Below are 24,791 nucleotides of genomic sequence, written 5' to 3' on the forward strand. Positions count from 1 at the left end.
GAAAGAAATTTATATAACAGTATTTTATACAATCGTGATATAATACAAAACTTTTCAGTCGAGTACCATGTGTAGTACGGTACGAGAGTGAAAAGCTTAATTATATCACTATTGTATACAATACTTTTTCTACGAGTCATCATCTTCATCATCAATGGACGGAAATATCACCATTCATGCAAGTTAAAATTAATGTCAATAGAGTCGTTCACCGTTGTATCAACATCGAATTACCTAGCAACCAATTGTTTGTAATAACCGTCTCTGATTGGCCGATAACGCGACAGATAAAAAAAATGTGTTTCAGATGCAGGAAAATTTGCCAGGTATCGCAAATTAGTATAGAAATTGTATCAAGTTCTATTTTTGAAATTATTATAGTTAACTAAAGTCAATTATAATGAGCTTATTATAATTGAGTCGGAACTGCCATAGAGTATCCAACACTGAAAAGTTAGCACTTATAGTTTAGTCTGTGGTGTCCTAATTGACAGATTACTCATACTCATACTCATACTATACATTCCCTTCACAAAAACATAGCTGGGTACATATGGAACTGCATAAAAAAGGCTCTACCCTCTTTATGCAGTTGCATCGGTTTTTGCAACCTGATTTACATTTACATCTTGTAACTTCTAAGCATATACTGGCCACTTCAGTGTTGTCTGACCAGTGTGGTACCCATTCGTCTCCTTCTTCCTTCCATCCCCAAGAAGACGGACTTGGCAAATTTTGGTGTGGCACCAACGCCAACGCCTGACTCCAAACAAGAACGCCCTGAGTCCCATTTCTCAAAACTGAAAGTTACAAGTTACAAGCGGAAGTCTCTTTCCAACTTGTCATATTAGACATTAACAACCACTTGTAAATTGTAACTTGTAGCTTCGAGAAATGGGCCCCTGGTACACTGTGCGCAGTATATGCTGATCCAAGGCAGCCTCTGAAGGAGGTATGTTCTCCAATTGTCGATCTTTTCTGGTACCTAAAGAGGTAGGTACTTCGACCACTCATTCACCGTTGCGCAACGACTTGGTCTGAAACAATATGTGCATTATCATTTTAGAGTCTACAACTATCAAATTACAACTTTTTGGTGGATCACGTAACCTTCAGTATTACCCACTTACGTTACGTATCATAGAAAATTATTACAAACTTTAGTAGAATCTGATTTGCCTCTGATATTGCTCCATCTTGTAATAGTTTGACACCTTGAGTGGCCTGGCTAAGCTTCAAAGCCAAAAGAAAACGTTTCTAGATTAGACATAGTATGGGACAGGTACGATAAACGCAGCTTGAAACGATCAACAAGGGAGAAACATGGCCACCCAAGGCTTCAAACTATTACGAGATGGAGCAATATCATAGATAGGCTAATCAGATTCTACTAAAGTTTGTAATTATCTTGTATGATAGGTAAGTGTGTAATAGTGAAGGTGATCCACCAAAATGTTGTAATTTGATAGTTGCAGAATCTGTTTAAATAAAATGACAATGCACATATTGTTTCAGATCAAGGGTCCTTACGCAACAGTGAATGAGTGCCGGAAGAACCTCTTTACTAGAAAAGATCGACACTTGGAGAACATACCTCCTTCCGAGGCTGCCTTACTTCATCATATACTGCCATTTGTCTAAGACTGGGGCTAAAGACATGCCAACCACACCCTTGCTGCCGACGCATTAGGACACCACGGACTCCACTGCCAGTCTATTGCTGGCCGAATTTTGTGACACACTGCACTTAACGATTTAATCCGCAAGGCTCTCGGCACAGCGAACATGCCGACAACCCTCGAACCTGTCGGCTTGTCAGCAGCAGACGGAAAGCGGCCTGATGGTTGCTTGCTTTTGCCTTGGTTTCTGGGACGACCCTTGGCGTGGGGCGTGACCTGTGTGGATACCTTGGCTCCGTCCAACGTCTAACGCTCGGCCCAGAAACCAGAGACTGCTGCTGCAAAACGCCCAGTTTAAACGCGCAAATATGCATTTTTAAAAAACAACTACATATTTGCGGCAATTGCATTTGAAACATTTGGACCATGGTCATCAGACACCAAGCAGTTCGTGAAGGAAGTTTCCACCAAACTTGTCTGGGTGTTTGGTGACATAAGAGAAAAAGCAAACGGTTGACATTTTTGTTGACTTGAATTTGCAAATTATAGATGATTTTTTTTTTAATTTATTTACAATTAAATTATAATTGTAGTACCAAAAATAAATTCTTTGTTATTAATTTACTCGAAAACTATATCAAACATGACCTAATAGCTAAACCGGGTCTAATAGAGTTTTTAAAATAGAGGTATTTTAAAATTACGCTCGCGGCGTCCCGACGCCGCGCGTCTTAAAGTAATTTTTTAGTGGAACTTAACGTTTGTGAAGGTGAATAAAAGTTATATTTTTTATAATCTATATTAAATAGGCTTTCTTATCATATTTTTTATTTATAGAAAAAGCAAACAGTTTGTCATTTATGATGACTTGAATTTGTAAATCATGGATGAAAATTTCAAATTTTTTAATTTTTTTTAATTTTACTTACCATTAAATTATAATTTTAGTACCAAAAATGAATTCTACGTTATTGATTTACTCGAAAACGATATCAAACATGACCTAATAGCTAAACGGGGTCTAATAGAGTTTCTAAAATAAAGGCATTTTAAAATTACGCTCGCGGCGTACCGACGCCGCGCGTCTTAAAGTAATTTTTTTGTGGAACTTAACGTTAGTAAAGGTGGATAAAAGTTATATTTTTTATAATCTATATTAAATAGGCTATCATGTCATATTTTTTATTTATAGAAAAAGCAAACAGTTTGTCATTTATGATGACTTGAATTTGTAAATCATGGATGAAAATTTCAAATTTTTTAATTTTTTTTATTTTATTTACCATTAAATGATAATTTTAGTACTGAAAACGAATTCTACGTTATTGATTTACTCGAAAACGATACCAAACATGACCTATTAACTAAACGGGGTAAGTTAGAATTTTTCAAACCAAGCCGGGTGAAGCGGAACTTTGACCCCCCTCCCGGGCCCCAGGGGGAGGCTCCCGAAGGCTCCCGATCTTAATCGGCTTATTTTGATATAAGGAACAACTGTGCCAAGTTTCATGCTTTGGTCAAAAAATTTAAGGTTTTTCAATAAACTCCCCAGCTACCTCGGCTCGCTGCAGATGATGCACCACTCGCCGCTCGAGCTGATGGCGGCCGCGCACCACCACGGCCCGCCGCGCTACGGCAGCCCTCCTCCCATCTCGACATCAGACCCTTCGGCAAACGAGTGTAAATTAGTTGATTATAGAGGACAGAAAGTTGCCGCGTTCATAATCCAAGGGGACACTATGTTGTGCTTGCCGCAGGCGTTTGAACTGTTCCTTAAACATTTGGTGGGCGGGCTGCACACAGTGTATACGAAGTTGAAGAGACTTGACATAGTGCCGCTGGTGTGCAACGTGGAGCAGGTGCGCATCCTGCGCGGGCTGGGCGCCATCCAGCCGGGCGTGAACCGCTGCAAACTCCTCTCCTGCAAGGACTTCGACGTGCTGTACCGGGACTGCACCACGGCAAGGTACGTTTCCACCGCGTCCCAACAACCACTACGTGTGAATGTGAATGTTTCATTTTGTTGCACCTCTACGGCCCGACTGGAGCGACGGTAAAGTGATGTGAATATTTTTTTTACTTTTATCTGTTCATTCGCCTGTTTTAAGAAAATCTTTGTACGCTTATTTCTACCTACCAGTTGTTGTGATTTTTATCAGAAATCCTCAAATCTTGGCGTTAGATCAATTAAGTACTATTGTTTGTTTTTTTATACGTTTATTGACATATAGGTAAATCAAAAGCGGCTAGGCAAGTTGGAACAGCCAAATAAAATATAAATATTAAAACAAACCATCATCATACTTATGATTTTATAGATTATATAATACTTATACTATATTTTTATTGTTGCTAATAGGTTAAGTTTTAATTAAGTTTGTTTCTACTTAAAGGTACATACTAGTAGTATCAATAGATATGTATAAGCGGCGCTCGTCTTTTTTGTTTTAATATACGTATTACTTTTATTTTTGAGAAACATTTTTTAAATATTTAAAAACAAACGAATTACCTCGAAGAAGTTTTATGTTTATGATTTTACTCTCTTGGTGGGTACCTATCTAGAATTTGTACATTCCTTCGGAGCGCGAGGGTTGTGCTCAGCATTAATTTTTCATGTTTTAATACGCGTCAAATATTTCCACTGGGTTAAATATTAAAGTGAGTTTCGGCGACGGAAGGGTTAAATCCCTGTTAATTAGCGGGTGAAGTTTAAATATTTAAATAGTAATTTTTACAAACGGTAAAGTTAGATTAAAAAAAAGTCTTGTTTGTTGGAGCGGCGGGTAGGCCCAAATAGGATGTTTTAATTTTAATATTTGGACGCGTTACGTTTTTTTAAAAATCTAATGTCCCGTGGAAGCTTCGCCTTGGGAGTAGTAAAGTTAAATTTTTGCTTGCATTGACGGTTAATGTTTGTAATATACCGTTTGTTTATTGGGCGGAAACGTCGGGTGCCATGACTGCTGTGTGTGAGTCAGCGTGCAGTTTACGGGTTTATCATTGAAAGGCTGTTTCGGCCCGTGATCTCATACACACCTAGTTTCGTGTTTTCGTGAGGCTTGTATGCTGAACTGAATAAACAAATGCTTTAGGTTTCCGTGATGATTGCCTCATACTTACATATTCTATAAAGAAAAATAACATGGAACAAAGATAATGAATAATTGAGGACTTGTCACTTAGGTCTTATTATACTGACAAAGGTACTCAATATGAAAGGAATACTAGCAGTAAGTACTTAGAGTAGATTATGATTGTCCGATTTTTTTTTAATCGTCTTTGTAAGAATATAAAAGTTGTAATTAAATATTGTGGTTCTAAATGAACTAATAATATTCATCAGAATAATACAATTAAATAGGTACAAGTAATTATGTATCTATTGACCAACTCATGCTTCGTCCGCTTACCAATTGGCTTATTATCTAATACTTAAATGTTAAAGTTTTCTCTTTACCTGTTTGTTTAAAGATATATTTTATATTTTAATAATAAGTATAAGAACCGATTGCATATCTACTGCAATTTAGGTACATACTAAAAGTAAAGAAACATCATTATGACGGATCAGGTAGAAACAGTATTGATTAACAGAAATCACTCAGTGGAAACATGTCTATTTGGATTAGTTTCATTTCGAAGGCATTCAAGCTTAAGACTTTTATTTTATAATCTTCAAAAAAAATATTGTTTGCATTGATGTGCTGTTAATTATATTGCATCTGTGATGTATAAAAATAAAAGGTCAATACAAATATGGCCTAGTAAGTTCTATTTAAATTGTTGGTTCAGCTGAAAAAATGTTGATTAAACTTGTAAATAAAATATTTATCAAGGGTTTTAGCAATTGCCACTGTCAGGTATTTGAGAAGTAGGTACCTACTTAGATCGTAACTAGCTATATGGTATGTTAGTCGTGCTAGTTAGTCATTGTATGATTGTAGTTTAAATGTGATGAAATGGAACAGATGAACGAGTAAGAAACGGTCTGACCCGTCTGACTTTAGGTAGGAACCTAACCAGTAAAATTTATTTATAAACGGGAAAATAATACTTTATCTCATTTATAGGTAATATTAATCATAATTAATATTACTTATAAGTGAAGATCTCTATCTCTAAAGATAGAAAATATTTCTGATGCAACATTTTTTAATTATCGTCTTCATTGAATCATTATATTGATTGAAGATTAACCATTCAAATAATGCATAAACTGGAAAAGAGTAGTTCTGAATTATATGGGCGTAGAATTTTACCTACTGAATTAAAATTTGCCAAGTCTACATTTGAACACGATTTCTTTAAAGAAACGCTAAAATGTATATGTATTTATTAAAACAAATACTTTCCATGCACAGATAGGACATAGTAAGTTAAGTAGTCTTAACTATTATTTGTTGTAATTTTGCGAAGTTTAAACTTTTGTGAGACAAGTTTTAACGAAATATGACCTATCTAAAAAAATATGGTACCTATAACTCACGTAATTATCTTCTTATTGGCGACTTATTTGTAAATAAATAAACAAATATAATTATGTAGTTCAAACCCTTCGGAGTCCTCAAACATGAGTACTCACTATACATAGACTAATAAAAAATTGGTTAAGCCCTGCCCCTAGTTCCTCGCAAAATCCGTGCATGTAGGTATAATTGGAGGCAGAAGTGCAGTAAAGTAGTAGATAATAAAATAGAATGCAACCCCAATGTCGTTGCTCGCTAGGAAACGCAATATTTTTCAAAAACGGAATGCCCGCATTACAAAACGTGTGTAAATAATAGGAGGTCGCTCCTTTTCACGCTTCAATAATTGCTCGACGGCAGATAAACGAAGATCGAGTTACGGCCGGGCCGCGGAGAACGGAACGTTAGGCCGTTGTGTTCAACTCTTTGAAGATTTGCTTTTCTGTAGAGTGGTGCATTTGATGTCGGATTCGTTTATTGTCTGCTATGCCATGATGAATGCAGTGACTGCATCAAATTAACGTAACTAAATGTATAAATAAGGATGTACAATTGTACAATAGAGGTGGTAAAACGACGCGCGGTCTGCTTTCATGTATTGCGAATATTGCGATATGGAGGTAGACACAGAACTGTGCAATCGAGAAGGGAATCGTTGATTACTTCGTCTGTAGATTAAATATTTTGAGTTATGAAGGTTTTAGACTGACGTATATATAGAGAAGTAAGTCAAGAACAGATTTAGTCAAAAGTCAAACACATTTACCTATTGCAAAACATATAACATCATTTGGTAATAATAAACTTATATTTAAATATTAGATACAATAGTTTCAGTAAAATTATTACAGAAATAAATTTAGCCATCCTATTAGTTTTTATTTAGCTATATTTATTTATTCAGGAATAAAATATAATGAATGGTAATATTTTTATTCGTTTTTATGAGAATAATCAACTAGATTAATACTATATTAATGGCATTCATAATTGGTTCTAGAAGCCATTTACTATCAGAACAATTTATAATTCTCCATTTACAATAATTATCCGTTTCATTACTTTCAGTGCTAACCAACTTAATAATAGTGTTGTAAGTAGTCAAAGAACCGAGAACGTGATTGCATTATTTTCAAATAAAGAATGAAACAATAGACGATCGACACCGAACAGAATCCGAAACGTCCAGTTGGATCTATCGAATTCAGTCGGGTTCCGTCCATTGTCTCTGCTCTTCAATTACCGAGGTCATCAACACGCCGACAGCACTTTTTATGGAATTTCCAGTTTAACGACTCATTTTGATGGTCCGTCTTCAAACGTAGTGATATTTTGTAAATAAACAAGACACTGAAATAACTCATTACCTTTGTAGCCGGTAGCCGTGCCGGAACTTAGCAGGAACTTTGGAAGTTTTGTGTAGCCCAGGTAGGTAGGGCCACACGCTGTCGCGCGGACCTGTGGACAAATGTAAACAATTTGAAGCCTTCAAAAGGAGTGCCACACAGATATCTGACAGGACACGATGAAAACTTATTTTATGTTTAGGCTTATTTAAAGACTTTCAGTTATAATTATCCTCTTAATTTCTGTTGTATTATTTTGATTATTTCAATGTTATTTACAACATTGAAAGTTTGGTTGTAACATAGGTAATGGATCGAAGTGAAGAGCATCAATGACATGATGCGGTGCTAAAGCTATTTGATGGTTTACCAAAACAAATCCCACGTTCAGCTGAAGTCGCTCAGCGCGCTATTGCAGTCCTAAACTGACCGCCCTAATAGGATCGCCATGAACTGCAAATAGGCCTAGCATGTATCCGCAGCTTAGGTATCTGTCGGGAATTATATCGTGGATGGTTCCGACTGGCATGACTCCAAGTGGTGGTTCTCATTGAAATATTAAACCAAGACGCCGCAATGCAGTGTCTCACACACGCCGCGCAGCTGGCTGAGTATGTGTGTGATGGGAAGACAATGTAAATATAACGCCTGGCTTTTATATCAACTCAGATTTTTAAGGGGTATTATTTTTTTAAAGTTTGTAGAATATAGTGACAGGTGTTCAATAAATGGAAGTTAGGAAAAAGCTATATTCAGAGTCGTTGTTTTTAAAAACGTTTTAATATAAAAATGACATTTATTAAAATAAGTTATAAATCCACAAAAGGGATTGACTTGAGTTTATGATTGTGTCAAAAATTACAGAAGTTATACCTACCTATAAAACTCATTTTGAAAAAAAAACCCAAACAGTGAACCGATTTTCATGAAACATGGTAGAACACGCCCGACTAACTCAGCTTTCAAACAAAAAAAATAACTAAATTTAAATCGGTTCATCCGTTCGAGAGCTACGATGCCACAAACAGATAGACAAACAGACAGACAAACACGTCAAACTTATAACACCCCGTCGTTTTTGCGTCGGGAGTTGAAAACAGTTAAAATAATAACTGCTATAGCTATGTCATTGTTTTATATTGCTAATAGGACTATCTCGGAATGATTTGAAAAATCGTCAGTAAATATTTTAGTTTTGAAATGTTTGTATTTTTTTCGCTCTAAGTAGTAGAATAATCTAAAACGAGACGGAATGTTTCAGCAATTTGAGGGTAGGTTTATTAAAACTTTATACGACTAAATGAGAAATAAAGGCTTGTTCCAGACTGTTTGGTTGAATTGGTTCAAAGTTAGATAGACATAGACATTTTATTAATAATATTATAAATATTACACGTTCATCAATAAAATTATTTAACAGCAATTAAATTAAGATTATTACAATTTCAGTCTAGTTATAATTTCGAATATTATATATGCGAAAATGGGAAAACACTTGGTCTAGGTACATTTATTTAACTACATAAAGAAACAGATTTGTATACCTACTTATAATATGCTTATAATTTGTTAATTTATTGATGCTCTACGATTTACGCACTGAAGTATTTATCAGATGTAAGCCATTATAAACATAAGTATAAAGCAGTTAAGTAACGCACTTACGCTTCAAAACACTTATTAGATCATAATGAAAATATAGTTATTGTTGTTAATTACGAATTCATGAGGTTTTTTAATAAGACGAAGTTAAGTGATTTGGTTAGCAAGTTTCGCTTTCAATCATAAAAGTCGTCATTAGTATTATAATTGCGAAGCACCGTTCACACAACGCTCCGCTGAGCCTATTATCAATTGAATCTGCACAGCAATCGAATGCAACCTTACTTTCTACTTCCGAACACATTTCTACATTCAGATTGTTTTTTTGTTCCCCTGTTTGTACCTACTACTTACTGAAATGTTTTTTTTTCTATTTTATAATTTATACTATACTTTGGGCTAGTTTTAAATTCTAATAAAAAGGATGAAAACCAAAAAATTTGGAACATCACATTAAGATGTTACGTCAACCAGCTTTATTACTACATACGAACACGGCACATTAGAGATGAAAAATATTTTCCCCTCATTAGCTCGGAAACACGTGTTTTGTCGTTTAATACCAGCGATAAAAACGCATTTTATCCACTAGTGGGTAAAGTAATTTGACCTTGAATAAAGTCAAATTAACTGCTTTAAAATTGATAAAAGTAAGTGAATCTAGTAATAAAGATGATTTACCACCTGTAGAACTACTGGAAGCAGTGATAAACGCGTTGTAGTTTCCTCGCTATAGTGAGGGGAAAAGTTTTGTGTTACACTCGGGTGCAAATGTATTAAATACAACTTTGCCCCCTTGTATAACAAATAACTATTTCATGCCATAAAACCACTTACACGCTTTTTCTTCTTCTATCATAATATGTAAATAGCAATAACCCTCTACTTGCTGACAATTAGACGACAGACTTCAACTGAACTACCTAATGCTGAATCAGAATACAGAAAGAAAATAAAGCAACGGCAATATTTCCAAAAGCTATTCACTCAAGTGACAAATAAACTGTACCAACTGAAGGAAACTCAATTTCCTCCGCAGTAAAGCGACAAACTGCTCCACAATGGGAAAATCATGGTGGCAATTTATTACGATTGATCAACAAGTGGCAGGGGTACGTCGAAAGAACGAACGACAATACGAATGGAAACGAACGGAAGACGAGTGCCGACATTCCCGACTCCCGTAACATTCGGAAAACGCACACCAATGACACCGGGGAATCCCTCCGGCTAGACGGAATTATCTCGCACTCTATTCCCGTTTCGCGTACCATTCAAATTGCATCTCACTCGTGCCCCTCGCGAAAATGCCTCCGTCTCTTTCCCATTCCGTTCATTCATGACTGCGGATTTGAATGGATTTGGGACGTTTGCTTCCCACAATTGGAACACTTTGGGCTTCGAGGGGGCGACGCTTGCACGCGTCACGACGTTTCGTTCCTGACGTTGCTGCCTTCCATCGTTGAACCTCGCCGAGTGCTAATGTTACGGTCAACAAAACAATGCAGAAAAAATGGGCGACATAATGAAACAACGTGCTCGTTTAATTAAAATTCGCATCCGTGTTAGTTATTGAATGGTTGATGGAAACTATCGCATGGCGTGTAGCGCCGGTAGCCGTTGTAACGTCTTATAATTGCGGCTCACCATGTGTTGAGCTCTAATCATGTTTAATTATAGTCAGAAGAGGGAGTCATTGCAGTTTATCATGAGATGAACTGTTACAGTTGTATAAACGCTGCGAGAAAATGATGGATTGCGCTTGTTCTACTAATGAAAGTACGGTTAACAACAAACTTACTCTATTTAATACCATGTTTAATATACTTCGAGTTTTTGCGAGATAGGATACTTACTAAGTCTGAATTCATTGAGGGTACCAAAATCCGAATGATGCAAAGTTATAAACGTCTTATTGAATTTACGATCTTCAAAATACTATGTTGCATTCTTGCATTCTACGCCCTTTAATTGGCTCTACCACATGCTGTGAGTTTTATTAATATTAAAATCATTTATGAAATTCTGCATCGGAAGCTACATAGATATAAGTACAGCAATAGGTAAGTTAAGTACAGCAAAATCAAATAATTTGTTAGAAGGTAATAATAAAATGCTGTAGTAAAAAAAAATCCTTATGCTTGCAATGTAAGTCCAGTTCAGGCAGATGTACCTTCCACCGCTGCAAGTTCACTTATGAATATTTTTTCTATCGGTACGTTTGAAGGCGTGCATCGTCATTAATCCAATGCAGATTAGATCAAGACAATGGGAGGCGGAAATGCAGGAAAACGACCTTTTTGCGCGACGCGCTCCGTTCCCCATTGTGTGAAGACACGCTTACTAATTGCCAGTGAAAATCTTCTCATATGCTCTGACGTTGACTCAGTGACTTATTTGATACGATATGAGTGTTAATCACAGTAACGCGACTATTAAATAGACGTTAGCTTTATTAACAGAACAATTAGGCCCTGAACAATTGGCAAAAAATACGTGCTAGTGCTACGCAATATTTCATTATTTAAGTAAATGTGCACTATGTGCAGTGGTATTGTGCCATCAGCGATGAATATTAGGGTATAAGTGCGTTTTCACATTATCCGATCCGATATCAGATGTTTTTTTTTTATACTACGTCGGTGGCAAACAAGTATACGGTCCGCCTGATGGAAAGCGGTCACCGTAACCTATGGACGCCTGCAACTCAAGGAGTGTCACATGCGCGTTGCCAACCCATTAGAAACTTGTACACTCCCTTTTGCTGTGTTAAGTACACAGCAAAAAGGAGTGTACAAGTTCCAAGGAGGGCTCGGGTTGCCGACGACTCAAAGGACAATAGACGGAACAAATTAGTTCCGTAGGTCCTTCCGTCATCAGAACACCGCACCCTCGTTGAGCTCTGGCAGCCTTACTCACCGGCAGGAACACAACACTATGAGTAGGGTCTAGTGCTATTTGGCTGCGGTCTTCTGTAAGGCGGAGGTACTTCCCCAGTTGGGCTCTGCTCTAGATTCGAGCGAGATGATATCCGCTGTGCTGTGCCCTACCACACAAAGCGGAATATCATTCGCTAAGCCCTACCTCCTACAGTCGGACCGATATCCCATACATTACACACGCCATCTTGGATTTTTTCCATTGAAATCCTTCCGACATCCGATATTGGATCGGATAATGTGAAAACGGGCTTACCCGGGTGGATGCCATAGGTACTTTTTGTCAAAACTGCTTTATTTTAATATTATCAATTAGAGCTCGTCCAGTGTTTTCCATTACTCAGAGACTTGTATCTCCGGTTCTCTAAGTAGGTACTTCAATTTATTCAGATTTTTTTTCACAAAATATATCTAAAGATGCCTCATACCTACATATCTACTCTCGGTATGTATAGATACCTCATCATGAAATTGACAATGTAATTGAAATTATATCATGGACTAAATATATATATAAATTACTTTTATTATATTTATTTGTTAACTTTTATTATATTTATTTGTTAACTTGCCTACAGAGCTGTTAAGACCGGTCATTAATTGTTTACTTATTCTTGTGTAAAAAAACGTGGGGGTATGTTTGTAACCTCGCGTAGTAAATATCACAAATGTTAAAATTTATATTTTTTTCTGATTTACATAAAGCGAGGCAAAAATTTATCTAGGGCATCTATCCAGGGCTTAACCTACAGAAATGCTTCCAGACTGGGTCAGTGGAAGGGACACTTTTTCTTCTTTTAAGTACTTATGACATTTTGTTATATACATCTAAATAGACAATAGTGTTCCATACAGTTTAATACATAATGGTGCTCTATTTTTGTAAATTGGCAATGTTTTAGGATCATAAGATCTGGCAGATCGTAGAACATGACACGAGTGATTGTTCTCGTTACGTCTGAAGTTGACATTAGATGCGCATCACTTAATGCTAAATGCGGAGTAATTTTGTAACTTCAAGCCCCACTTGATTGATGGAATCATTGATAAAAAAATGTTAAAATATGTTTGCATTGTTTCGCATTTTTTGCTAACATAAATAGTACATACTTGCAACGCATGATTTCTACCCAAATTCTTAAAATAACTAACGTCAATTCGCTGTTTATCCGTCATGTATCTCGCTCGGGAAAAACTAGCAACAGCAGCGTGACAAAATGAAGTTATTATTGTGGAGAGATTCCGCAAGATTGAACAATTAGCCCGTTATAGTGATACGGCAAAAAGCCACCGAGCTGAGCGTCGCCTTCCCATGGTAATAATCAATTAAACTAAATAATCAGCGCTTACAGCCAACTGGGCCTTGTTACAATGTTTTGTGCGTACGATTCGAACTTCTTTTCACCTTTTTTGTAGTATATACTTACCTCTGGTTGTTATAGTTGGTTGACATATCAATTTTACCAAACATGCTCTATGTCCGTATCTATTACGTGGAGTTTGTGTCCATATTTTCTGTAAATGTACATATGATGCAGTAAGTTAATATAGATTAATTATGCAAATGTAACTTTCAGAGCACTTCAACTACTTCTAGTAAATATTTATAATATACATACTTATGATATTATGATCTAAACAGAGTAAACCCTCTGTTTTTCTTATTATGATAAATTTATGTTAACTTTAACATATCATTTCTATTAGGCAGCTGTATTTCTATAATTCATAGAAAAAGGATATCTCAATGTTTGTTTGATGTTATATTATAAAGTGTCTCAATAGGTAATATATATAATACGGAATAAATAAATATATTCACAAAAATCACACACTTGGCTCGTAGTAGGTGCTTTGTAATTTTTAAAGGGGTCGAATATGACCTGCTTTTTTAGTTACCTGGCGGATTTCATTTATATAATACCTGGATATTGTTTACATAGAACCAAACAACATAAACGCTCACTTTTATTAAACTTAGCAAATCTGTGCTTGTATAAATAAATTAAAATTAATAATGCCTTCTATACAATCGGAGAGTTACAAAGCAAAGAATGAGATAAGGACTACTTAACCCCAGACAGAGTCCTCGTAAACTCTGATATACGGTTTATAATAAAACTTAATAAAACATTAGCAACATTTGAAAGAGAATCGATAAAACTTAGGGCCTTTGCACACCGCATTTTAAAAGACGTGGTTGACACGTACGAAGTACCTATGGTATAGATAAACTTGGTACTATTGAGACGCGAGTCGACCACGCGTAAATTACAAACAAGATTTTCTCCAAAATAATCCAAATAATTACATACGACTTCGAAATGAATCACGTTTTAAGAAAAGTTGCATTACCCGACAGTTATCTAATTTGGAATTTATATTATAATGCTAAGGTTGACATTGTTGAAACTACGAGGTCGATAAATCTCAGTAGGAAATGGGTTAAAAGACGCGGTGTGTACAGGCCCTTAGCAGCTGTAGTCAGAATGGGCTGAAGGCAAGTTGCAGTTTAACAGATAGTAGTAAATTGCACTTTATGGCCGCAAAGTTGTTTTATTGCAATCAATATGCCAATGTCTAACAATGTAGTCTTCGAAACTTTTACACAATTACTTAGTTTTGTACGTAAGTAAAATAATTCATGTTCTAAAATGTATACGTAGACGATGTCGCTTGCAAAGGCTAGACCTACTTAGTTAAATAAATTTCGTATAGAAAGTATCGATAAATTATGATATATTCCAAAGAATGGCATTTACCCGCAGGTGCCCATCAGGTCGTTTTTAAACTATTGGAACAAGTTTTTTAAATTACATCGAACTAAAATTAATAAGTAATAATGTTTATGGATTAACTAACAAACCCGCGATGTCACATTTATTTGAAGCTGGAAATTAACACATTTTAAGTTATAGGTAAGGTTATTGAACGTAGGTATACGAGTACGACCAACCTAACCCTTCCCCGGTAAGTTCAATAACTTAAAATCGCATAGTCTATTGATAAATTTGTCTTTATAAAATAAAATATACATGTTGCCATGTATGACGTCACTACTCTCACGACGGGACGCTAAGGCTTTGTAACTTTGATTAAAAGATATTTACAGCCTCTATAAAAATATTTTATTTCTTTAATATACATTTAAAGTATCTAATTATCTTCGCCATAAAATGACTTTGTTAGCAAACACATTTTAAGGCAAAGGGTGACTGCATGGCCATGACCTTAATCTACAAGCAACTGCAAAACTTTATTTAAGGGTTAACGAACTCTATACATTTCTTTTTCTGTGATGATATCGATTGCCACAGTGTGCATAAAAATCGATAGCGGTCCAGATGCACAAAAATGGGGCAGAGGAATCGATTTGTCCCACATTTTGGTGGTCTAGCGGCCGCCGGCGGCGAGGGTAACGCTCGCGATAAGGGATAGTGCCCCCTTCGAGGCGGGGGCATTCCCCCTCGCCCCCTTGATAATATTTACCGCCCCCCAGCCGTACTTACGCCCCTCAGTATTTACGGGTTAGAGAAAAACAAGGGTACTCGAGCTTTGGAAGGTGCAACGTAGATTTTAATCCTTTCTGATGTTTATGATTGATGGCGGATTTCGTGATCGGAATTGCGCTGATGTTGATGGATCCCTTCTGATTCCACGCCGCTCAGCGCGAGTCGTGCCACAGAGAACGTTTTTACGATTAGCATTCTGCCACTGAATACTAATTCAATTGGAACCTAATAAGGGAAAATTCATTCCCAAGGAAAATAACAAGCTCACACGTAAATATAAGCTCGATGAGATGTTCTGTTAGTGTAAGTTAGGTCGGGGTTGAAACGTGTCGTCGCATACAAAAGTGGTACGTGACACCGCAACGACTCTCCTATTTGCTTTCCCTCAAACCTGCGAAAATGTATTTACATTTCCGCTTCTTCAAAAGTCAAGAAAGTCATAATCATATTTTTTTCAATCAAGTCGCCCTCACAAGACGTTTCCACGTACATTATGTTTGACCGTTAAGTTCAAGGCTTACACTATGAACAATTCATTTCATATAGCTGCTGGCGCCATCTGCCAATCAATAATAGATTTCAATACTCTTTAAAAAAACTTAATTAGATTGCTTTTAGAGACAGAGCAACATTAGGTACAATTTTCCATGCAGTCGCATAAAGTACGCCAGTTAATGGGTGGAGCTTAAAGTGAAGGTGATAAAGGTGAATTTCGTTAAGATTTTGATTGGTGTGGGGGCTTGAGTAAGTTTGTGTGGGTGTAATGTGATGATGGGTGAAGATGTCAGTCACTATTGACGCGTGCCAATGGTCCACGACTCGTGGCAAGGCCGGGAGACTAATTATTACTTATATTGGTCCATAGGACAGCTTATCGGCGCTTTGTAACAGTACAAAGTGTTTTTTTTTTTTCACTTAAATAATGAGAAAGTGGTGGTATTTGGCTAAGGCTTGGAATATAAACATAGTTATTATTAGTTTGTTTTTTATCATGCAGAAACGTCTGCGAGCTATATAACATATTTTTAAATTAAAGGAAAAATGGAAAAATTCACACCTCCGGCAGGACTCGAACTTGCGACCTCTGGCCAGAGCAGCTCTGGCTTTGCTTGAGATTGGGGGGCAAGGCCGGAGGTCGCAGGTTCGAGTCCAGCCGGAGGTGTGAATTTTTCCATTTTTCCTTTAATTTAAAAATATATTATTAGTTTGTTTTACAAAGGGGCAAAGTTGTTTAACCTGACGTGCAATATTGGTATTGATACCCGAACAAGCGAAAAATTTCAATATTGAACCGCGAGCGTAGCGAGTGGTTCAAGAAGTGAAATCTTGAGCATAATCAAGGCACGAAGGTTAAAAAAACTTTGCCACCGAGTGAAACACAAAATTTTTCACCACACCAACACGAACGAAATATCTAATTACCTACTAACTGTATCCATTAATTTATTCAATATTTATCATCCAAAATCATCAAGTTATCAAGAAAATTATATCTGCCAGCTTAAGAAATCAAGTTAAAATTTGTACGAAATTACTTTGCACTCTTATGGATAAAATGCAATTTTGCTATCTGTTTTCGGTTTTCGAATAGCAAAGAAAGCCTTTACCAGTTGGTGAGGTAAAAAATATTTTGAATTCCTCATGGTACACCGTGTCTATCTAATCTATCTAAGTATCTATTTATAAAACCTTTAATAGAGCAATTGTTGTATATCTATATATATATAATCCATACAGTGTGTTATGTACATACCGGATACAATTCTACAAATCACAAAGAGAAGAGAGTTTATGTGTGGGTTTTCGGGGGTGAAAAATCGATTTAAGTACCTTAGTATATAGAACGTAAAAAAAATCATTTGTATGGTATATCATCTAAACACACAATATAATAAAATAATTTGTAATGTGTTTATGTGACTGTTTGGTTTCTGAATAAACTAAAAAAAAAATCCGAGCGAAGCTCTATACGTGGGACTGCACTGCGCTGCGTTACGTTATAGACTAATATTTTCCTAACGTATCAAATGACCAGACAAAGAACAGCCGTAGAGTAAATTAATGTATTTAAGCGTTATATTTCCAGTTAGCTACACGTTTGCATCGAAGGAAATTAAGTTTGGGGAATTGAAACTAGTCATTGTTCTTTTAATTGCGGTCAATTTAAGCGTTCTACACGAAAAGAGCCTGTCATCGTGTGAAGAGCCATAGGCTTATCGTGCATTTGGGTAGAAATACTGAAATATGTTTCATTCAGGACGTTCATTCACTGCCAGGAGATATGATGTTGTGCGAGTTAACTAAAGGTATACACATAGGTACTTGCAGCAGTGAATGTGATAAATATTTTAATAATAATGTAATGATTTTTTTGCCAAAAACGTAAACAGAAAGATGCCCTTAATCCTAAGAGGTTCATAAATGACATCTCTTAAACTTTATTCTCTGATATTTAAAAATGTTCGCTAGTAGGTTTATAAACTATACTTCATTTGAAAATACACGCATACTTAATACGGGCGAACTTCTTAACGGTGGTGAGTATAGGACATAAAAAATGGAATTAGATAACTTTTACTTAAAATTGAATTTTTTTTTTATCCATACAAATTAATTCGGCCCGCATCGTAATGCAAACACACTCGCGTTTAACGCTCGTTGATAGTTGTCAATGTTGTCATTGATTGTCATCGCAACAACGTTTACAGTACATTGCTGCTGGGAATTTTATCAAAAATTCATTATGGGGTGAAAATTAAGAGTAACTCAAAAACACCTCTTAATTAATGATAACAATATTGAATTATATGCCTGGTTTCATTTATCGCCCTTATTAGGTTTACGCGCTGTATATGTAATAGCAATAGTTGGTACGATATATAAATATTGCATAATTTTAAATATATAATTATTCTATTCATGATGGTAATTCAAAAAGCTCTATTGTTTCAATTTAGTGTATCGACAAATGGTATGATCCCTACACGGAACCGACACATCCCTAGCTGCACATTTAGGGAACGCTATTTAATAATTCCATTCGAAATATCATTATAGATATCAAAGAAAGGGTTGCACAGTGGGCTGCGCTGCGCTGACTCGCACAAAACTCTATCTGCATGTGCCCTTGATTGATGTGCCCTGTAATTATTAAGACGCGATAATAACACCGCTGCTGACGGACGCACTTTGTTTCTGATGACTCAAGACGAATCAAATAAGAAATTCTATCCTGCTCTTAAATAGGACTTATTGCTTGATGTTCTGTTGATTAAACGAACGTAAATTGTTATTAACTTTGTTTCCATTTCGTTTTTGATGCGAATTTTAATTATGTTTTTAGTTATTTTGTTGTAATGTAACACTGTTGCAGTGGGAATGGAATTAATGTAAATTAATGTTACAGCAAAAATGGCTGGAGCAAAAATGTAAATGCCGTAAGCCACGCCTGTATTATACGCCGTAGTTATAATGCTATATTGTGGATTTTATTTACATAAATGGCTACCATACGCAGATTGTCTTTATGTTTTCTGTGCGTGCGACCCGGCCCCACGAATCAGAATATTAACGTAAATAGTAATGGAGGAAAAAAAGCTATTATGCAAATGAAACATTTTGAGGTAAATAGAAACTGACGTAATACGTTGTTAAGGCAGCGTTCCCACTTATGAGACGCGTGTCTCGGGGCGCGCAAGAGACGTCTCCGCCACGCCGCCTCAGTGTAATTTAACGAGGTGGCGGCGGCGCGGTGGCGGCGACGGGGCGCGGCGTCGCTTGAGGCGCGTCTACCAAACGGATGAACCGATTTAGATTTAGTTTTTTTTTGTTTGATAGCTGAATTAGTCGGGAGTGTGCTTAGCCATGTTTCGTGATAATCGGTCCACTGTGTCGGGGTTTTTTTTTCTATTTTTTTATGTTGTGGTTAGGTTATTAAAGAAACAAGTTGAGCCTTTCAGTTGGTCAAAACGGCTTAATTTAATTTGCCACAAAGAAAGACGTGGTATTCAAAACTGAGATCAATTATTAGCCAAAATATCGAAACGGTCCGACACAGATTATTTCATCATTATCCTGATTGAGAGGAAGTTTTTAAGAAATCTCGATTTTTGTATTTTTCATTAAGTACGCAGGATTTCTCGCCTGAGCAGCAATTGTCCTTATCGCATCAAATTTAGGGGCGGGGTTTTAGTGTCTAAATTCGTACACTGAAATAAAGTGATGATACTAAATATATAATTTGATAAGAATTTATTTTTAAAACATTAAATAATAATTTGATACTATATATACTCGACATTCAATGACGATATATAACAGAATTTTGCACAAAATAGGCTCACCCCTTTGATGTTAAAAAGCCGCCACTTCAAAGCAAATGAACCGCACACGAGCAGACGACATTGAATTCTATTGCGCGGCGCGAAGGTCGAAAGCCGCGCCCGCACCTGGCCGTGTAGGTAGCCAAGAGGCTGCACACGTGTGCTTTTTTCTTTGAATTCGCCGACGACGCAGCTGTGAACGCAGGTGCAGCCTTCTATCTCTTTCATTTATATTTCTGTTTCAACGGTTAGCCGTTTGCCAGCCGGCAATGAAGGTTGTTTTTTATAACCGAGTTAAAAAAAAAGGAGGAGGTTCTCAATTCGACTGAATGTTTTTTAGGGTTCCGCAGTCAACTAGGAACCCTTATAGTTTCGCCATGTCTGTCTGTCCGTCCGTCCGTCCGTCCGTCCGTCCGCGGATAATCTCAGTAACCGTAAGCACTAGAAAGCTGAAATTTGGTAACAATACGCCGCCGCCACGCCACCTGGGGCGCGCCTTAAGTACTGAGGAGACGCTTTTTGAATTACACTAGGTGGCGTGGCGCCGACGCCCTTTGCGCGCCCCGAGACACGCGTCTCATAAGTGGGAACGCTGCCTAAGAAAGGAATAAATAATAAATTGTTCTTGATGGCTGGTTTAGTTATTAGATTATTAATGTTGTATCATGGCTTCGTGTTTTCGTTGGATTTATAACCTACATTTACCTATACTTAGGTAATCTAATCAGGTTACATTGATTTCGCGTTGTTTTTCTTAGTGGGCACTAAGAAAAAAAAAATAACTGCCTACCATCGTAATTATTACTACTATAAATTAACTAGGGGTTACAATTACGAAATATTAAAATTATGTTGATTAGATATCCCATTCTAAACTGACCTTGTGTAAAGTATACGTAAAGAACCCTTACATTAAAATTGCCATCAATTCAGATGATAGATATGAATGCGTTATTACATGTATTATTATTTAATAACTAACTGTTGAGTGGCGAATGTGCCTACGTCAGATGGGTGCCGAATAATAGAGATGGTTGCAAACGTTTAGTGTACCCTCGAGACTGGAAAAAACAGATAAAAAATAACCATTTGTGTTGTAACAGCGATATGATTTTGCACTTTTTACTTTTTTCTATTTGCGCGCATGTTTTCAACATTGGGCGGAAGCTAGAGCTGCGAATCGATTAGACACGTCCAAATTGCTGTTTTTGAATCGGATGTTGCGGTCAAAATATATGTCTGAATATTTATAAATAACTTTGTATATTTAAACGGACGAGCAAACCTATAAAAAAATAATCGTAGTATTTCTTAAAACTTTTATATTATTTCTGGAGAGAGTCATGAGATCTTTCCATTCTTTTATGAACAAAGTAAAGTGCAATTACATGCCTACCTGGCTAGGCAATTGGAAAAAATAACACATTTGGGATCTTTTATAGATTTGTTCACCTGTTAGTTACGTAACAAAAGTCCTTGTACCTACTATACCTACTGACTGATTTACTTTTTCATTTTCTATTTTAATATTGTCTTCGGTTATCGCGATAGTTACTCATGAAATAAAAATATGGAAACGGATTATATCGCGTATAATGAATTTACAATTCATCTATGTGCAAAAACTACCCACATACAAGAAATATTAATGAAACATAAATAATATAGATTTTTAAGGCTGGTTCACACACTGTAAATAAAGCTAGTTATACAATATTCAAAAAATCATTATACGCTATATAATCCGTTTCCATAGTTTTGTTTCCTTTTTTTTTATTTATTTTACTTTCGTTGTTTAATCGTAGTCTTTCTTTACACAAATGCATTGAAATACACAAGTAGTTTAAAGTTGTTCATAAGTGTATGTTTCTGAAAATATATACCTATATCTAAAAGTTTTTTAACCCTTGTCAGTTTAGGTTAATTTTAAACGCTACAGTATGCCAATCTATTTCATTTATCCAGAACTTACGGGGCTCCCTATTTTCGTTTGAGCAACTTAATTATTACTGAAATTGTTGCAAAATGACTCGTAATAAACCCCCTTCAAAAACAAGTCTTCAATAATTAATAGCAACGGTATCCTTATTTACATTACTAACATTATTAAAATATTAATATTTTGCTTTAAGTATTCAATATCTATAACTACGTCATTATAAGTCCCAAAATATATTTGTACCTTCAATACTACTAGGATCTCTAGGCATTTTCCTTCATTACTAGTTCTCGATTCATGCAGTCTAGTACAACGTTGCCGCGTTTGCAAATATTACGAAGTGCCTACCAAGATAATTGATTTTCCTCTTTTTTAATTTAGTACCTTTTTGGCAAAGAACTCGAAATATTCGGACATTCGGATTGGCCCCCAATCATAAGAATGTGAGTAATTAAATAAACGGCCGGCCCCGGCTCTTGTTTTTTACAATAGACATATCTCATTTTGTTTTAGGGGAAGTAATTGTCTGGTTGTTAAAATTATTTTAATTTTACGCGGGATACCTTTCTAGAGATTTAGAATTATAAATTAAGTGTTGAATTATTCAAATTTTAAAAGAATGGCGTTAAAAATTCTTGTCATACTCTGTCAAAGGTTGATTTACAAGTGTTTATTTATTACACCGGTCGAGGTATAAAAAACTAGTACGAAATTTATTTTGTAGGTGCGTCACGAGTGTAAAAAAACCTAATTGGAAATATGTCACCGCCTACAATTTCTCTGCTTTGCCTAAAGGTTCTATGGCAGATAACGCTTTTTGACATTGTTTTGTACTAGTAGTAAGTTTCTCTTTCTTTTTCTACAATAAAGATGAAATAAATAAATAAATGTCCTGTGCACATACTTCAGTCAGAAGGTATTGCGATTGGCGTATGCTATATCTTGGAATCACTAGCAACCAGATGCCAAACGCTAGTTGAATAGGAAATCGATGAGTGTCATAGTAACAGTAACAAAGACAGGATAGAAACGGTGTTAACTCATAACAATGCAACATTCGTATCTCATATTTCCAATTAAGCCTATAGCTATATGTAAGCAACAATGCACATATAGGAATTTTAATTGGAAAAATGAGAAGCAAATGTTTTGTTGTTCTGATTTACTGTGGGCGAATTTTTTCGTTCCAAAAATGAATTCATTCGCTTGCAATTTTTACTTTTCTTGACTACTTTTTACTGCCATTGTTTGATAAAATTTAAGTACCTACACCTACAGTAGACCTTCTAAATTGGCTTGCTGATACACTGGTCCTCCGAAAATGTTACTTTTATTTGTTGCTTTCCAGCATAGGTACCTAGAAACACTAGACTCCACGTGCAATAAGATCATTTTCACCTGAAAAAAAAAGAAATAGTCAAGTCCTTAGGTACCGGCCACATCAGAGCGTCGCGTGGCGCGCGCCTTACGTCCTTCCTATACAAAATGTACTGAGGAGACGCTTTTTGAATTACACTCAGGTGGCGTGGCGCGGACGTCCGTTGCGCGCCCCGAGACACGCGACGCTCTGATGTGGCCGGTCCCTTATGCAGGTGATGCGTGAGATATATCATGTATGTATACTATTAATATGGACAGTATTTTAACATAACATTTTATATTGTTCAAATTTAACTAAGTAGAGTCAGGCCAAGACAAAGGGCAACGATCTTGATAGCCCTGCCTCTGCAGGGGTTGAGTAAACAGCAAAACTTTTTAAATAATATTCGCACCGACTAGGCTGTCAAAATCGTTGCCAAGTTATCTTGGACTGACTATTTTGAAGTTGAAATAAATACAGCTTCTCATATTACGCATTCGTTTTCAGTAACGTCACAAAATAGAAGTATCACTGCAGCAATGCTGATACAAGTCGTACGACCAGTAATTAGGATACACAATGTACCCAGTTGTCGGCAAACAAGATTACGGTTGCATCCTGCGCTGCCGGTGGCCGCATCCCAGCTTATCATCTATGGGGGAAATTTATGAATAGGCTATAACTGCTGCCAGGAGACAAAAGGACCGCACATTATAGCCTGTGACGACACTAATATCTTGAAGTGTATATGGATATCATAATGGCATAAAGTTATACATTTACTTAAGTAGGTATATATTATGAAATTACATATACACATATCAGGTGTTTTTGCAGTCGAATTTGAAATTTAATTTTTACAAATATGCAATTGCTTGTTAACTGACTGTACAAGTGTACATATCAATTTTACTAGCCATATCATTGGTAGCATCGGTTTCTTAACTTTGAGCTTCCGCTGCAAATATTCTAAGCATTATACTGTGTTCGTAAAATATGTTCTTTTCCCCCAATAGATGTAGAGTTATATTTTCAAGTGCGAAATTGAATGATACAGAGACCATCTGAAAAAAAAAACACGAATGAAAGGAGAACTATGCATAAAATTAACGATATCTTGAAGTGATTTCAAAATGCATGGCGAAGAAAATAAGAACTTCAAAAGAAATATAAATGCGACAAATTCTATGCGCTGATTATTGTCAACCAAATACTTGGTAATATATTTTGTATCTTTTATCAGCTCCTATCTCATTCAAATACGCAACTTGACTGTTAGGGAACAAAATACATATAATTGTTTGAACGAATGCCTTCATTCATACTTTAAGAGATAAGCGACCCAGATTACATCTTATTTGATTGTATTGTTTAAATTAAACTTGTGTTAAATGAGCATAATCTTAGTGTAGTGCACTTGATGGAGTGCGACAAGGTTTCATGTAGTGTTTGCTCAAGAAATAGTTAGATATGGTAATTCAACTTCCGTAAGTCAAGATAGTATGGGAGTCGGGTTGTCTGCCAAGCCAGCCTGCGGGCTCAGGCCACGGCTGACTGGAAATCAACAGTGTGCTCCGAGTGCGCTATGATGTCATCGCACCATAAACATATGAATAACCTACCTAAATAGTGCATGTAGTATGTTGACTTCATACTCATACATGCACTATTTAGGTAAGTAGT

General features: G+C 36.2%; 1 protein-coding gene and 1 long non-coding RNA gene across 5 annotated transcripts in view; one reads left to right on the forward strand and one right to left on the reverse strand.

Annotated features, from left to right (window-relative positions):
• Window positions 1-3,175: 3,175 nt before the first annotated feature.
• Window positions 3,176-24,791, reverse strand: part of LOC125232659 — a 93,661-nt gene continuing 72,045 nt past the window's right edge. The window contains exons 2-3 of the long non-coding RNA XR_007177773.1: window positions 7,456-7,546; window positions 3,176-3,284 (exon numbers count right to left, since the gene is read on the reverse strand). This is a non-coding gene — a long non-coding RNA (uncharacterized LOC125232659). The remainder of the gene's footprint in view (window positions 3,285-7,455; window positions 7,547-24,791) is intronic.
• The window catches only part of LOC125232634 (dachshund homolog 1), a 189,451-nt gene continuing 167,881 nt past the window's right edge, over window positions 3,222-24,791 (forward strand). For all 4 annotated transcript variants that reach the window (XM_048138383.1, XM_048138390.1, XM_048138399.1 and 1 more), the window contains exon 1: window positions 3,222-3,585. In XM_048138383.1, the coding sequence (XP_047994340.1) occupies window positions 3,359-3,585 (227 nt within the window). In that variant the 5' untranslated portion in view covers window positions 3,222-3,358. The remainder of the gene's footprint in view (window positions 3,586-24,791) is intronic.

This window comes from Leguminivora glycinivorella, chromosome 1 (assembly GCF_023078275.1).
Source record: "Leguminivora glycinivorella isolate SPB_JAAS2020 chromosome 1, LegGlyc_1.1, whole genome shotgun sequence".
NCBI lineage: Eukaryota > Metazoa > Arthropoda > Insecta > Lepidoptera > Tortricidae > Leguminivora > Leguminivora glycinivorella.